The 16,760-nt window shown below is 40.8% G+C and overlaps 1 protein-coding gene across 1 annotated transcript in view; it reads right to left on the bottom strand.

Annotated features, from left to right (window-relative positions):
• Positions 1 to 16,760, bottom strand: part of LOC139735550 (unconventional myosin-Va-like) — a gene marked incomplete at its 3' end in the record, with an annotated part of 131,114 nt that overhangs the window by 9,981 nt on the left and 104,373 nt on the right. Inside the window, exons 5-6 of the mRNA XM_071646306.1 lie at positions 14,936 to 15,092; positions 8,598 to 8,823 (exon numbers count right to left, since the gene is read on the bottom strand). Of these exons, the coding sequence (XP_071502407.1) occupies positions 8,598 to 8,823; positions 14,936 to 15,092 (383 nt within the window). The remainder of the gene's footprint in view (positions 1 to 8,597; positions 8,824 to 14,935; positions 15,093 to 16,760) is intronic.

The following is a 16,760-nucleotide window of genomic DNA, read 5'->3' as shown; positions in this document are numbered from 1 at the left end:
ACCCGTGACATTGATACGATAATTATACATACAACAGATAAGTAGTGAATTTTATGAAGTTTTAAAAAAGGTAAAAGTGGAACCAAAGAACATATTTACATTATACTACTCTTGGGACTGACTAATGAACACTGAAGCAAACGAATAAGTAAATAGATAAACAAAATAAATAAACAAATTAAATACATTAAAGTACAGACGATACCAAAGCAAATCATAGAACTTGATGACACTGCAAAGTTAAGTCTGCTACAATAACTACTAAGCACAAGTTTTTACTAATACAGTTTAAAACAATAGTTTAAATGTTAAAGCCGAATACCCAAACTGAAATCTTCACTGATGCCATGACAATTAAAAACGTGCACACAGTAGGCACGAAGCGCAAAATCTGCACTGTGCACACTGTGAACTTTGTAGTGGTGCTAGGAATATACAGTGTAGCTACCACCAAAAATTCAGTTTCAATTTTAAGTTATGCACATTCTTAAAGAACCGTGACTAACTCGCACTGTGCAGCAGAAAAAGATATTTAAAAAAAAAATTAACATGTATATACAGAATGTTCTAGCCTCAAGGTTTGAAATGCTATTTCGGGTGGGTTACTAGTCCCTCCATAGCACTTCCAAACCTTCCAGTGGAACATTCCGTGTGCTTCCTCCCATGCCAGTCATGGTCTATATAATGCGCCCACAGAGGAAGTAGAACATTCTAGAAAAATCAAAAACAAAAATCCCAGTGCAGCACCCCCCCCCCCCCCCCCCCCTTAGCCATCTCTAGAAAATGTTTGCATGTCACTGAGTAGGCACCAATCATGGAAACTATATTATCAATATCCACCATTTGCGTGTAGGCGAGTGACTATCAGCAAGAGGCTATGGAACTGACGCAAATGAATCGCGGTTTCGGTAAACTGTGGAAAACCAACCTCAGCAAGGCCTAAAAATTGTCTGTGACATCTGCATATATTTCCCCTTCTGTCAGATGCTAGGAAACCAGCTAATGATGTAAATGATTGCAATTTCATTTCTCTGCTCTAACGTGCTCTCCTAACACTGCTCTCACTCTTTCTTTCTCCGTCTCTCTTTTTCTTTCTGTAGTTATCGAACATGCAAGAAAAGGTCATGCAAGTTCGGGTGCACTTCTACATGGCACACGAGTGCAGAAAACTCTTTATTTGGTCAAACTTGGTTTACTTATCATAAGATCTGCGTTACTTCAGTAAACTATGTTTGGCTAGCAACAGTGCTGAGTGTGTCATTGAAATTACATTCCATTGACCTTTGCGTGCTATAGCTGTGAAGTGTTCCCAGTTTATTGCCCAGAACCAGTATAAACATCGCATTTACTATTTATTTCTTTTCTTTTGATGAAAATTTCTTTGTTACATAACAGGAATTCATACACTTGATTTCAAATTACTCGTTACTCGAAACATGAGCTACTCTGAAGAAAAAAAAAAGGAAGACATCTTTATCATGATTGGACAAACAAAAATGTTCAAATCATAATCATCATAGATCAGACCAACTATCAATAAGAGGACATTCTACCTAGTAAACAGGAGAAAAAAAAATGCAAACACTAAAATATTGAAGATATTAGACCACACTTATTCTCCCCTTGTGTTATCAAATCTTTGTGGATTTGAGTCAATTAGCATTAAATGTACTATCAAGACTTTGCATTGGAACAATCCATGATTAAGTCTATGCATATGGAGGAATTTGTATGCTTGTACGAGTGTGTCAAAGTGCTTGAAATTTCGCACTTTTGCAGCGGAGAATGTTATTTCCAGCATGGAGAACGTACTGCTGCTCTCTGTGACTCCTCCTCCAGTACTGCGAGACTTTGCACTGCCATCGTCAAGGAAATTAGTGATTAATTCATCAGCACTTGGGATTGGTGGACTGGTGATCCAATATAACTGACACGTACCCAACTCAACTGTGTCAGTGAAATTCCTTCTTGGCTATGAATCTGTGTACACTGTATCTGGTACCAGAAGGGTTACCCATTAGGAATTTGGCTTTCTCAAAAGTGGTGATATCCATATTTCATTGCTTTGATTCATAGCAAGTTTATGCATATCAGCACACACTTTCTACATTTTACTTTCACTTAATCCCTTTCAACATGACTATCATTATCAAACATACATAAATCCGTACAACTCTGTCAACTAAAGCTAGTCCATAATGTTGTTGCTGTAGCACTATTTTCAATCATACTTGTGCAACCGTACATCGATCCCTTTATTGCTTTCATAGCAAATCCATCTACTGTAAAATTAGAAATTTTCGCATAAATGAAACTTTTATGAATTTAGTGATAAATTCGTGAGAGTAAAATGCATGCCAAAGTTCTTTTCTACACAATGCATTAAATGTCAGCAGAATTCGCTAAAGTTTTATGCCGTGAAAAGGCCGTCAGCTCCAATTCACGCAAATTTCATGCCGCGAATATTTCTGGGCTTAGAGTATACATGTACCTGTAAATACCAAACATTTTGAATAAGGAAAACCACAACACACAAGCCTCTCTTCCAATTTCTCTCTGCTCCTATGTTTCTTGTCATTGTCTTGTAGCTCAAAGCTCTGAACTGCACCTGTTATAAAATAGCTTACCCACTCACCTACATGAGGATTACATTCTTCCCCTATGTTAACACGTAGAAACATATTATATAGACCTCTCTGTCTGTCACAGCCTGGCTGTCTTATCTCCTCTATCATCATTGTTTTCTCACTGGAACCTCTCATTACTTTTTTTTTGACTCACTCTCATTTCTCTTTCTCTCATACTATCTCTTCCATCTCATTTATCTTCTATCTCCTTACATACACACATTCATTCCATCTCTCTCTTATCTATCCATCTCTCTGTCCTTATCTCTATCTCTTTCTATCTCTATATCTCTCTCTATATATCTCTCTTTCTATCTCTATCTATCTCTATATATCTCTCTCTCTATCTCTATCTCTCTCTGTCTATCTATTCCTGTGTATTGCTCTAATTGATCTATTCTTATGTCTTCCATCTACATGTGTAGGCAGCTTGATGAGCCGAGACAAGTGCACAGTGACTAAGCAGGAGAAGACTTGAGTGACTTTTGAATGGGAGATTGATTCATACCCAGAGCACTGACAGTGGATATCCTCTTCAGCTGTACAATAAACTGCTTCGTTCCGGGTGTGACTTCAGTGTTATATGTTTGTGGCATATATCCATACCGCTCCTACCCCACCATTTCCCCCCCCCCCCCCTTCTTCCTGGTCAGTCTCATGGTTTAATGCTTTATAAGTCTATTTCTTTGTACATGTGTACATAACTGTACTAATATAATTATCATACCCACATATTTTTTTTACACTAACTCTCATGCCAAGTTGAGTGTATCACAGCACCCTTTGTGCATTCCAGCATTTTTTTCTTTTAAATACTTTCCCACATTTCCCGAGAATTGCCAAATTTATTTTGGGTGCCTGCATCACTATCTGGAAAGAATGGACTCTAAAGAGGGGGAAGAGAGCTATTAATGTTTACTCCCAAAATAGTGCCCAAAGAAGAGTTTGCATCAAAGGTCAAACCGAATCAGTAACATCACTGGCCAAACTGAAAGGGGGGGGGGGGGATAAATTTTGCATTGGTTTTTATTTTTTTCTCCATCATTTTCTACTTGTTCACACTTCAGTACCAAGTAACAAAGACCTGCTGAAAGGCATCCAATCATGTGCTCTTCTTATGTTTTTATGATTCTCTTTTTTTGTGTGTGTATATGTTAAGTGTGCAATTTAATGTGAGGACTGATAAGATGGCAACAAATTAGAGTTCTAAGCATTCTTTCCTGTCAGATAAATTGATTTCAATTTAATAGAAATACTATTAAATGGTTTGGCAATTTCTACAGAGTAAAAGATCAACACTGCCAAGTCCCAGAAATTCAAACTTTATATTCATTCAAACTCTGGCTTGGTATCACTTCCAGTAGCGACATCATGTCACGATTGTAATGAAATGATGGCAAAGTGTTGCAAACCAGCAAAGTAGCGTCTGTCGATGAACGGGATATTAATGACCTAAAGTCATCAAAACACCGTCTCACTCCTACGAAAGCCTGAATTAGCAGACGCTCCAGGCTGAGGTCATCCACACAAACTTCCGAAAGATGCCTCTCTGGTCTAAAAAAAGACCAACAGAGCTTGTTTGCACACATATAAAAAACAATCAAACCAACAAACAAACCCAAAACAAATGCTAAACCCTGCTGGAGGAGCCTGGCATGATTCTAATCTGATTTGGGTGAAATCCTGTTCAAAACTATTTTTCTGAGAGCATTAAGACTCTCAGAGAGATGAACATGCCTTACTTCTTGGCACACCCAAGCTCCCGTATATGTTACCAGGGTATCATAGATTTCTTGACAGGCATTTGCCCCAGTCCTGCTTAAATCTTGGCATGCCATCAACAGGCAAACTTTAATAGGTTCGATATCTGCTTGAATTCGCTCACTGTCCTGCTGATATCGGCCGATCATCCTTGTGAGAGTCTCGCCGGATGGTGATAACACGGTGGTATAAAAGATCCTAAAAAGTCATTGAGATTTGAGAATCATACCTGGGAATTACATATCACCATCACACTAGGTATAAAATGGCATCCCAATGATTATCTGGGGCAGGATATTTGGATACATTCGATACAACTTCCATCTCTCACGTAATTGCCATGACTTGCTGGCTTGCCTCACCCTTCCGAGATGGCTAACTCACGACTACCGCTCTTATATCAATGTATTCCAATAAAAAATTCCAATTAAAAACAAAAATCCCTGTACTGCGACGAGGGGCAGAGAGGCCGTAGATTAATAGATTCAGTATAGACTTTTTGACTCTCCATTTCATGAAGTATAAATACATTGCAAGCAATATCAAACGAAAGGCAATGAGAGTGTTTAGGTACTGGTATTTTGGATGTCTTTTTTTTTTGTCACAATATTTCAATGGCAGACACCATGTTTTGGTATTCATTGGTGTATCCAAACAATGATACTGGATATATTGGACATAAAGAGAGCCCATGGACAAATCTACAATCAGTGATAAGCGTGCCTATTTTGCCCCCCCCCCCCCCCCCCCTTTGAGGTGCATATGAAAGAAATGAGATATTCTTTAGGAAAGCATTTGCAAAGATCATGTAGTAAATAAGCAAGATAAAACAAGGAGAGTTACAATGCCTGGTGGTGTCAAATGTTCTTCATTTCTTTAAATTTCTTCATATTTGCAAAATCCACCAGCTTTCGTACAGGCCCTTTCTGTGGACACGTCTTAATGACATATCCAATGATCACTTTACGTTTATACATTAGCACATCGCCAGTTTGCAAGTGAGGGTTAATTGATTTTATTATCATTATGATATTTTTTTTTTGCTACCTGAAAGTGGACAGAAGCTCCTCACATTTAGAGCCAGCACAAGGGGTCAAACTTCAGCAATGACATGATTGACAGGTAGTAATACGTGTTTGCTGCTGTCGCCATGGACACTTCGGCAAGGCCTTGTGTGTTTGTTGTAATTTCACTCGGGCTATTGTTGGGTTCATCACTGCCAGAAGCATGCTAACAGAAGAGTGGTATCATATGGTATGGTAAACATATTTAATCACTTCTGGTGTGTCCTACAAATATATAGATCTATTGATTCCTACATGATTCAAAGTAGGAGGTCAATGATGATTGTCCCTAGAGATGACACCTGCACAGATGATCCCTAAAAAAAATCGTTTTATTCATATCTGAATAGTGGTGTGCAATACCCCAGGATTTCTCTCTCCCAGTGGTTGTTTGGGTATGGACAGTTATTTGATAAAAGTTTCGACATTTCATTTTTAAAACCACACATTTGATATCAATTCTGAGTAACAAATACAAATATACCCACTTATGGTACCTCTCTTTCTACATATGTATGTATGTATATGACATACATATATGCAAATATTCCTGCATTGCCTATTGAAGGGGATCATATGAAATTTAAGATCCTGTATCATCAGGATGAAAGGCATTTCACGCAGTAAGCCAGCCGTAATTCTGTTGACGGAGGTACACAGGTACCATGAGGCGGCTAATAATCCCTGCTATCAGAGCGGATAATTCCACGTCAAGCACGGTAGCTCCAAGTTTGATCACAAGGTAATAGCTCCCTTCCTCAAGCGACGCACGCAGCGACGGTACCCAAGTCATGTTTGTTATTTCATGCACCCCTAATGCACATCTCTCTCCCTCCTTAACCCCCCTCCTCTCACCACACCCATTCCTCAAGCTGGTATTACTCCAATGAGCACATCTTCTTCCTGTTGTTCCCCCTATCACAGGAAATGGCATTGAGGTATTCTAAACATGATATGCACATCTGGAAGATTTTAAGTGCCCCCCTGAGCGAGAAGTTCAGATCTTCTTCACTCCTAACATGGGGATCCCCCAATCTTATTTGATCTTATTCTCAATTAATAATTCCAAGGCAGATGATAACCATATAAAAGGTTTAAAAAATACAAGTTTGAGATCTTCTTTTTATGCTAATCCAACTGCTACAGCACCTTAAGATAGAGATGGGCTTAATAATAAGCATGTGTGAAACTGAAGACTGGCATCTGGATCAACTCATGAGTGGAAAAGGATCTTGCTTGAATCCACTCTGGTAAGGGCAGCAATTTTTTCTGCTGCTATTCTTGTTCATAAAATACATCATGAAAACCGGGGAAAGAGTCAACTACTAGTAATACCATTAAAGACATCACTATTTCATGCTTGGACAGCCATTTTAATGTAGATTCCAATAAAAAAAAAATCTACCTTTAGCCTCAAAAAATATTCCATTGCATAGAAAAATCCCCCCCCCCCCAAAAAAAAAACCTTCAATATGATTTGACCAAAACAAAAATATATGCATTACATATAACTATGGCATAAACTATGACATACAAAGTCTGGACCACTTCTGCCACGAGCGACTAGCAGCATTTAGAAGCCTGGCCCATTTAACGAAATCAAAAGTTCCTTTCACACGGGATGTCCAAATTTCCAGATGACCACTGAGCCTCTGGTTGGATCCATCCCCCGAGATTCAAGGTTAGAATTTAAATATGCCCTCTACTGAAAACAAGACAGCAGGATGTCTAAAAAAGGGTTGAAATTCTCAATGCCAATCCAAGCCTATGTCACCTCATCCGCTACACTATATGAATCATGACATGGCATACTTCTATCTTTTAACAGCCACAACAGATGAAAAACTTAGCATATCATTTTTCTTTCCATACTCTTCTATAATGCCTCTACCAGCAAGCTCTCTTGAAATGTTTAAGGTAGATTATGTACTGTAGCTATTTGTGAGAAACATGTAAGGAGAGAATGGGTGCAAAAATGAAAACATCAATGCTGGCCAATAACCTGCTCTGATTTTTCATTTGCATATTTGCAACACAATACTTAATCATGACGTGAATCTAACAAAGAATGAGTATTTACCACTGTTTAGCTCATTCAGCCTACCAATAAGTTTGCACAGATTCTATGGCGAATTTTGTCCCCATCTAATCTTGGTTTAATGCACAGGAGCACAATACTTGCAGAGCACGGTACATCTGTAACCATAGTACTCTTTACCTTCGGAGACACAATGACAAGCACAGTGCCAAAATTATTCAGCATCATAAGTGGAAAAACTCTAATATAAGTTAACTTCCTCACCCCCACCCCCCATTCCCTTCCCCCTTCCCCCCCAAAAAAAAGAAAGAAAGAAAGAAAGAAAGATAAGAGTTCTCATTACCAATTTCTGCCAAAATGTGATAACTACCTGAGTCTGTTGCAAGTTTCTTTTTTGGTGTCCTTTAAAAAGCAGTTTATCATTGTGATAGCAGAAAAGCAAACATGTGTTCAACAGCATCGAATCCAGCCAACGGAACTCTGGACAGTATCCAACAATAATAATAAAAAAGAAACGATGCTTCATCCAAATTTCCACTAAAATACCAGCCAAATTAAAAACAGAAATAGAACCTGGTTTAGATTAGTATGCAAAAAGAATATGCCTTCTTTTGTCCTAATGAAAGGTATTGGGGGAAAGCATTCAAATTTACCTAAATGTAGGTTAAACCATAATACTGCCGTCTACGACTTTTACACTGCTACATGAAATACCACAAACACAATGAAAGAAACTAATAGGTTTCATGGTACTACAGGAATGTCAGTCACAAAAATATGTAACATATCACACTAATTTAACCAGCCTATTCATACCTTTAAACCTTGTACTACACAGAACTAAAAATCACTGACACATTGAAATCATATAAGCAACAACAGCATGAAAAGTGTATCAAAATTAACACTTACACTAATACCCACTAACAAAAATATAAACATATTCTCTTTTTGTTTAACAGGGGAAAGTTAGGGATAAATCAAAGGGGCAATGTCAAAAGCAATATGAGGCAAGGAATGTGATTCAGATTCAAAGGGATGCATTTGAGGGTTGAGAAATAAGCTCTGTCATATTTGGGGGAAAATATTGGCGATGTTGTTACGTACCGAGTGCCAGGTCCTTTAGTTCTGGGCGGTCGCAGCAAGCACAGAGCTGGTAGAAGACGTGGTAGTTCCGCTCCTCCGGCGCTTGGAAGACCACGCGTGACTTCTCCAAGAGGTACGTGCGCATGTTGGCACCGACAATGTGGTGCAGGCGGTTGAACTTGATCTCGATGTACTTACCGAAGCGACTGCTGTTGTCATTGCGTGTCGTCTTTGCGTTGCCGATGGCCTTGAGGAAAGTGGACATGAGGTGATAAATGTTGAGGGTTACGAATGCCATCGTAATAGATTTTATCTCTTCTGACTCTACTCGGTTATATTTCAAATGTGGAGAATTGTTATTTGTCAGGGCAACCAACAGGTTGATTCACAACTGTTCACTGAAGTTCCTTCCATGTCAAATCTGACTGTCTGTGCACTGATGACCAATATGCATCCTCCTCTATGGTAATCATATCTCCATTTCCATATCACATCCAAGTATGGAAATCATCACTCCGTTCAACTCTTCAAATGAAGGAAGAACACCCAAAGTAATGCTCTGCAGTCGTATTAGGCTCTCTAGTGATAGCTTGGCGTGCCTTTTCCACCAGTTTCCTACTATGTAGTTTAGTGCAATAAAACGAGACTTTTGACAGCTTTTACTTTTTTTTAATCTCAGGATGGCAGCTGAATTCTGCAGGCAGTAAATGAGTGTCACCCCTCAACCGGACACTTATCTCTGCCATTTACGAGGCTCATTAGATTCCTTAATGACTGGCAGGAACGAGAAGCAGAGTGACACTTCCCCTAGATCCTGCAAACACGATGGCAGAGATGATCGGATTCACGTCAAACACAAGACAGCAGGTCGATATGACAAGAGATGTTCAAGACACGTTTGAGGCATTTATATTGTCATCCAGACACAACAGAACAGATACTACTTTTCCTCTTTGGATTCTAGATACTTGAAGAGTATCTTCAGCGGTGCAATGCTTCGATGGCCAGTGGAGGACACTCCCGAGGTAGCCAGTCCTGGCGGCAGCATCTAGCCGATGCTGGAGACTTCACAGACTTGCTAAACACATTTTCACTAAATTGCAAAACCAATCACATGTTGCTGCAAGTGATTACGAACATTTCCACATGAAACTTCCCACGTTTAGTCTGTCCTTCTGCATCAAAATATTGTCAGGTGCTCAACAAGGCAATCCTCTCAATTTTGCGAGATTGCCCAGAAGAAGCTAAAACAAGGTATCCAGCCCCATGAATATTTGTCATGAAGCATGCAAGTGCTTCACTGGACACTCTTCAGCCCTAGCGTAACTGGTTGGGGCAAGGGGTGAGGTGAGGTGGGGAGCTGTCAGAGTCGCGAGCCAACTCAAGAGCCAGCCATAATCGTTGGCTCGTGCTTCGATCAAATGCTTGAGTGCCAGCTCTGCTACATCACAAGCGAGAAAAATGATCTAATTTGATCTAATGACACGAACACCTGCACTGCCCTGCCCAACATGTACGTGCACTCTCTTCCATTCTCTTTTTCAACAATCACCATCTGCACAAACCTTCCATTCTTGCCAAATTTCTGATGCAGCAAATCACACAGGGAAGATAACGGTCTTTGATGTTGTTTTGTTTGAAAGAAAAAAAAATTGTCCAGTTTTCTTAGCAGAGTATGCCAGAATAACAAACAAACAAAACAACAACAAAAACAAAGCTCCAAAGTACAAAGTTCAAAAGTGCAAAGGTCAACAGAGCAAATGGTTCTTGTGGGTTAGCTGGCTCCCCTGCACTCCTCTCATCCGACCTATATCATGTACACTGACTCATCACAGTCATGTAAAACCCAAGCGTCGTAGGAAGAGCAACAACGCACAGTCGGCGACCCGAGTTTGGGTTTGGATAGAGAGAGATGCACCTATGACGCAGGTGAGATGGACAGAGAGATAGCAAGGAGTTTTTTGGGAGGGTTATTAGTCTGCTGGCCCCTCAATCCATGTACAGGTCAGCACCGTGATGTTTCTCTCTACCAACAAAGCACAAATACTACACAGGCTCCTATTCCTCTTCCAAGGTTTTCATACAGACAATGAGGAAACACTTGTCACTCAGATGGAACCTTTTGGATGGAACCCCTTCTCTCGCCCCCTTCCTTCCTTGCCAAAGTAGCCACCTGCCTACATATCATGTTGATCCATCCTGGTAGCAAAATATAATTATCAAAAGGCTACTCTCATCAAGTGTAGTGAATAATTACAAAAGTCAGCGACTTAGCAGGGCATCGGCACACACAGCTAAACCACACCAGCGATATACGATATAGAAGTATATGTGCAAAAATATAGCAAGTGTGAAGTTCTGGATCAAACGCACACAATTGACAGCAAAGGAGGAAGGCAGTAGACAGCCAAGAGAGTTTTGAGTTGTGCTTTCGGGGGGCACGCTACTGGAAACTTTCCGACATCCTGACTGCAACAGTTTGTCGCTTCCAAACAAACGCACTTCCACCATGTCTACTGAGTCAAAGAAAGCTATTTTTGATTCCTCCCGCTTCCAACACAGATGGGAAGAGTGGGGGAAGGGGAGGGGAAAGGGAGAGGGATAGAGGGGTACAGGCAGGAAGAGAGACGAGGAAGGGAGGGAGAGGAGAGGGTAGGGAGAGGGTAAGGAGGGGTAGGGAGGGGCAGGGAGAGGGGGAAGTGATGGAGAGAAGGAGAGGGTAGGGAGACGGTAAGGAGGGTAGGGAGGGGTAGGGAGAGAGAGGGGCGGGAGAGAATGAAAGGGAAAGGAAAAGGGTGAGGGGGAGGGACAGGTTGGGGAGGGGAAGAGGTAAAGCGGGGGGGGGGGGATGAGAGAAAGAGGGGGTGGAGGGGGACTGAAAGGTGGAGATGTAAGGGAGGGAGGAGGAGCAGTGAGAATGGGGGAGTCTAATCCGATTACTGTTTGTTTCCTTACTACTGTCATCCACAATCACACAATTTCACTCCCTACCGCTGATGCCAGCCACAACGCTGAGAGAAATCACATTACAAGAAAACTCATCTGAGCAACTCACTAGCACATCTGTGAGAAACCCAAATTGCCTACTCCCCAAAATCTAATTGTACATGTCCCAGCATCATTCTGCCAAGAAAACTGGGAGACTTTTGTGGGACATAGAAGCGGCAGAATAAACTGCATGATGACGCCGACGCCGAATGAACCATAAATGTTAAGGCTCAAGTTCAATTACCAACTCGAGAGTGAGAAGGGGGAAAAGCCCCTGATTCCATGCAGGCTCTAATGTACAATCCCGAAAAACTTGAATTAATGGGGCAAATTATGGGGAGTTATAATGACTGAGGGGGAAAATGGTTGCCATGGAAACCAGACGACTGCAGGAAGCTCCCACCTGTGCTCTCGATGACTGGAGGGGGGGGGGGATGGGTTGGTATAGCTTGTGCACTGTGCAGACTACAGAGGGAGGTGTTAGCGGTTAAAGCTGAATTTCATCATTTCACCTCATCACTTTATACTTGAGTCTCCACTGAACAATAACTCGAAAACTGAAAGGGTCATAAAGAAAAGAAAATCCTCTAAAGTGAATTCCTACATACCGCAAGAAGGGTTACTCCCAGTCAAATACTTCACATGATGAAAGCACAAAATTCAAGGAATTTGAATGTGTTAACACAAACTGCTGTGTAATCTTAATGTGGTCACAGACAAATGCAAATGGTGCAATGTGCACATGAAAATAAAGCGTCCAGCAAACCAAATAAATACATCTGTCCATCTGTTTTTAAATGTCTCACCTTGTTTTTGGATATCTCGGCCACTTCAAAACCGATTTTCATCAAATAAACTTTTGATACCCCTTAGAATTTCATGCTCTTTGACAACTCATAGAGTGGTTTCTGCACATCTTGCAAAATGTTTAAAACCAAATCCTCACCTCAACCAGAACTGTACACTCCCTTTAATATAATTAAGTTAATCAGTATTTCATCTTAAAAATCCCAATTTTGATAAATGACATATGTTTTAATAAACGTCTTCAAAATATCCTCTTGAAAAAGAAAGGATGGGAAAGAGAGACTTTGAGGAAAAAAAAACAAAAGAGGGAGACGATACTTTTAGTACTGCAGAAAAATGTCTGTGACATTCTGCGCCTGTTATGGCTGCAATCACTGACGTCGGCCAAGTCCCTAGTGACGACCGCGCAAAGAACGCTCGCCGACAGATGGCCCTTGTTTGGCACTGAACCTGGCGCGGCGTGATTCAAAGCCATGTGACAAACTGACGCAGGTGGCAACACCGTCCGTCAGGGGGCTAAGCAGCAGCAGCGCCTGGCCTGGCGGCTAATCTTGGCCTTGAGACTATCTTCTCCATGAGAGGGCCCGGATGCACTGCCCTTTGTGTGAACGTGAGATGTTCCGATAACAACAGAGGAAAAAAAAAATCATTTTCGTCTCTACATATGTATGCATCCACTCTGGATGACTTCAATGATGTGTTAGCAGTGCAAGAAAAAGGGGGGGGGGGGGGTAGAAGGAGACCTTTCCCTGCATCCAATTACAAGCATCTTTCTTGAGATCTTGTGGTTGTCCCGAGAAACATCAACAGGTGGATGACAGGTACACAGGTGAGGCTGATCCCCAGGAAGGTACATTGATCAATCTTCTGTCATGAACACAAGGGATGACATCACGGTCACTGGTTGGAGACCAGAATGTAAACACAGGCTCCTGCCATATCACCGAAACAACCTCTCACCGTTAATTACCCCCGACTGCTTCTGCAAGAACCCATACAAGAGAGGGGAAAGAAATCCAGAATCTAGCTACGGACGCTCAAGATATCATGTGGGGGTCTGCTTTTTGGAATGCAATGGGTTATGTTCCAACCCCAATCAAAGCAAACTTCAAACCACACCAGTAATCTATAGCCAATATGAGACTTTTAAAGCCATGACCCCAAAACAGAAAGCTGGTAATTGAATGATGATAAATGCCATAGAGAAATGAGATGGTTAATACATCAGATGAATAGCCATCTCTGGGGATAGCAACATCTTGGGCAATATTTTTTTCGCACTTGAAATGTACAATGGACAAAGAGTAGCAGAGAATGATGACAAAATGACACAGCAAATCCTGAATTCCTATGGATACACACCAGGAGAAAAGCCAAATCACCTGCACATTACTTCCTTCTCAGTCAACTGGAGAGACTGGCCTGCATTATCACTGGCTTGTGAATGAAGTACAGACAAATCTCTCACATCTGGAGTCAGCAAAACCAAAGTACAGCGACATTTTGTCACAACTACTTGAGAATTCATATTATCTCCTGATGGATGAATTATGTGTGAAGCACTGTCAGTTATGCATGAAAAGAATAATAGTTGTTTTAACTCTGTCCCATTTCGGAAACACAGAAAAATACAAGAACAATTCTGGGTGGGGGAAAGATAACACTGTATGTACAAACAAATCGCTACTATGCAATACTGAACAGGACATCAAAAACATTGTTTGAACTAGAGAAGCACTCTGAGAGCGCAGACCTCCACCAAGTATGCAGCTCATTTCCACCACTGATCTTGTTCTTCCATAGAGATATCAGTCATTTCCACCAATATAGATACGTACATTATGTAGCATTGTGTGCTGAAAGTCACCCGATTTCCTAATACAGAAGCCTTTGTTACGTCACAAACCCTCAGCTGCATGCCGCGCCACGCCCTAGCAGAAACTAGAGCACGCACTTTAGTGCGTGCATGCAAACCTCAAATATGCACAGCCTGAACTCCCAAGTTCATTGACCCTACCTGCCAAAATATCAAAAATCCTTCATAAATTCCCCCAAAATTTTCGGATCATTACCAAAAGTTAATCGTTTGGTACTTGTGTCATTCTCAACCTTTCCTGCAAGTTTCATCCCAATCCATTCACTACTTTTTGAGTTATTTTGCACACGGACAAACGAACTAACTAACTAACGAACAAACCAACAGTATCGAAAACATAACCTCCTCCCTTGGCGGAGGTAATAAATGGCACATGCCGACTCGAGTTACTTTTAAGCTGTTAAACACCATTTCTTTATTCTTATCTTTTAGAAATAAATTCCCATATTTGAAAGACTTTGGCATAATACAAAATGACACAGATGAATACTACAAGAAAGAGGCAAGGGAGGAAATATAAAAAGAAATATTTTACGAATGTAATACTATGATTTGCAGTATTGAGCACAACATCAGGCATCATTGTCTGATAATTAAAGTGCAGTTGTCGATGGAATTTACTTCATGCTGCTAAATTCACCATTACTTTTGCTTCTTCTTTTTTGAGACAGAACTCCCCGGTACTCACCTCCATAATGGGGTTGGACGCCAAGACCTTTTTCTCGATCTGTGTTTCCGTCGAAGAGCCCCCAACGGTGGCAAAGTACCTCATGGCATACTTGGCCGACACTGTCTTCCCGGCACCACTCTCCCCACTGACAATGATGGACTGGTCCTGTTCAAACCTGAGTTATCGCCAAAGACAGAGACAAGCAAAAAGATGGGATTGGTTACAATAATTCTTCCTAACATGAATTCTTGACTCATTGTTGCAGAGGCCTATGAGTACAAAATTGATCAAATTGCTGTTTTGTTTTTGTTTTGTTTTTTTGTGAATCCACTTCAAGTACATGGAATTGACACTGTATTTTATGAAATAATTCCGAAAATCTTTCCAACATTTGCTTTGGGAAACGGCAGATGCTAAAATCGTCACAAGGGGAAGAGGGTAAAAAAAAAAAATATCAAATTTCTTTAAATCTCCACAAAAATGAATACAAAATTATAATAAATCAAAAATGAAAGCTGCATATTTGCATCACCAGTCATTTGTCAAGAGGTTCTTTGAAGATACTAGAAGGTAGATATGATGCGAGTCATTTCGGAATGCCCCAGTATTACACCTTTACTTCATTGGTAATCTGACAAACTTGAGAAGCACATAAAACTTTGCAAGGGAAGGATTTAAAGCCTTTGTTCCAACATGGACAGCAACAGGAAAATGTCTTGAACACTGAGATAGTATCTTCAAAGGGATGATATCCATAACAATTCAGATGTAGCCTCGTTAAAGTACAAGAAAATATTTCTGCAGCATTTTCTGATGCCACACTCTAACTCTGAAGTCGGACAACTCCTTCCTAGCCAGTGCTCTTTGTCAATCAATGGGAGCAACTGATTCTTCGTTTTTTGTTTTTGAATGAATAATATATATATGCTATGGCAGCATTCACCTGTTCCATTACACTTTTAGCTTCCTTGTTGTTCCAGAGGTATATATGACTTGTATGAGAGGGGAGGAAAAAAGGGAATGAATGTGCAATTGGCTAAGTATGAAATGAGTCCGCCAAGAAGAGTCCAGCTGCAGTTTCCTGAAGGAAGTGGAGAGGAGCAAGCAAATACCGCCCTCTATTGATAACGTGTTCTCCGTCAACCTTTCTGGGCCCATGAGATGACTGCAAATGATGTCATAATCGTATCAGAGCAATTACCCCTGATGATGTTTACCCCCCCCCCCCCCCCCCCCCCCCAAGCTAAATGCTGGTTAGTGATAAGGTTAGAGTAAAGATTAGGGTTAGGGTTATAGTTTAGGATAGAGTTTGGGTTAGGAAAAGGACTTAGGTTCAGGATTAAGGATTAGGGTTAGGGTCAGGAGAAGGGTCCGAAGTAATTGTCCCAGGGGTAAATGCCCTAGAACCATCATAATTATCTCTTCATCTTATGCAGATTCACTGTATGTGCACATTGCTGAGGCCAAAGTAAGGAAATATTTTTTTCTTACATTTTCATAAAGAACTGATATTGATATCTGAAGGGACGATGGGGTAAATACATACAATTACATTTTGACTCTCCCCCCCCCCCAAAAAAAAAGAAGTCTACAGCTGCAGTCTTGTCAGTGCCTGAAATGGCAAGTGTCTGCGAAAGTAAATACAGCTGTACATGAAATCATGCATTTTGCCGTGATTCAACACTACACATGATCAAATGCAGAGCTGCACATACTGTATCATACTCCAAACAGGCCCACAAACGGTGTCCTGACACCCAGGTGATGTGTGACTCAAATTCTGCGGTCACGATGAGGTGCTTCTGGGCGAAGTTTCCAGAAATTACCCCCGCCATTCTTGTGG

This window comes from Diadema antillarum, unplaced genomic scaffold, assembly GCF_040938485.1.
Source record: "Diadema antillarum isolate AM-2024a unplaced genomic scaffold, OU_Dant_1.0 seq00000585_RagTag, whole genome shotgun sequence".
NCBI lineage: Eukaryota > Metazoa > Echinodermata > Echinoidea > Diadematoida > Diadematidae > Diadema > Diadema antillarum.
The sequence above is the reverse complement of the archived record's forward strand: the minus strand, read 5'-3'. Positions and strand labels throughout refer to the sequence as shown.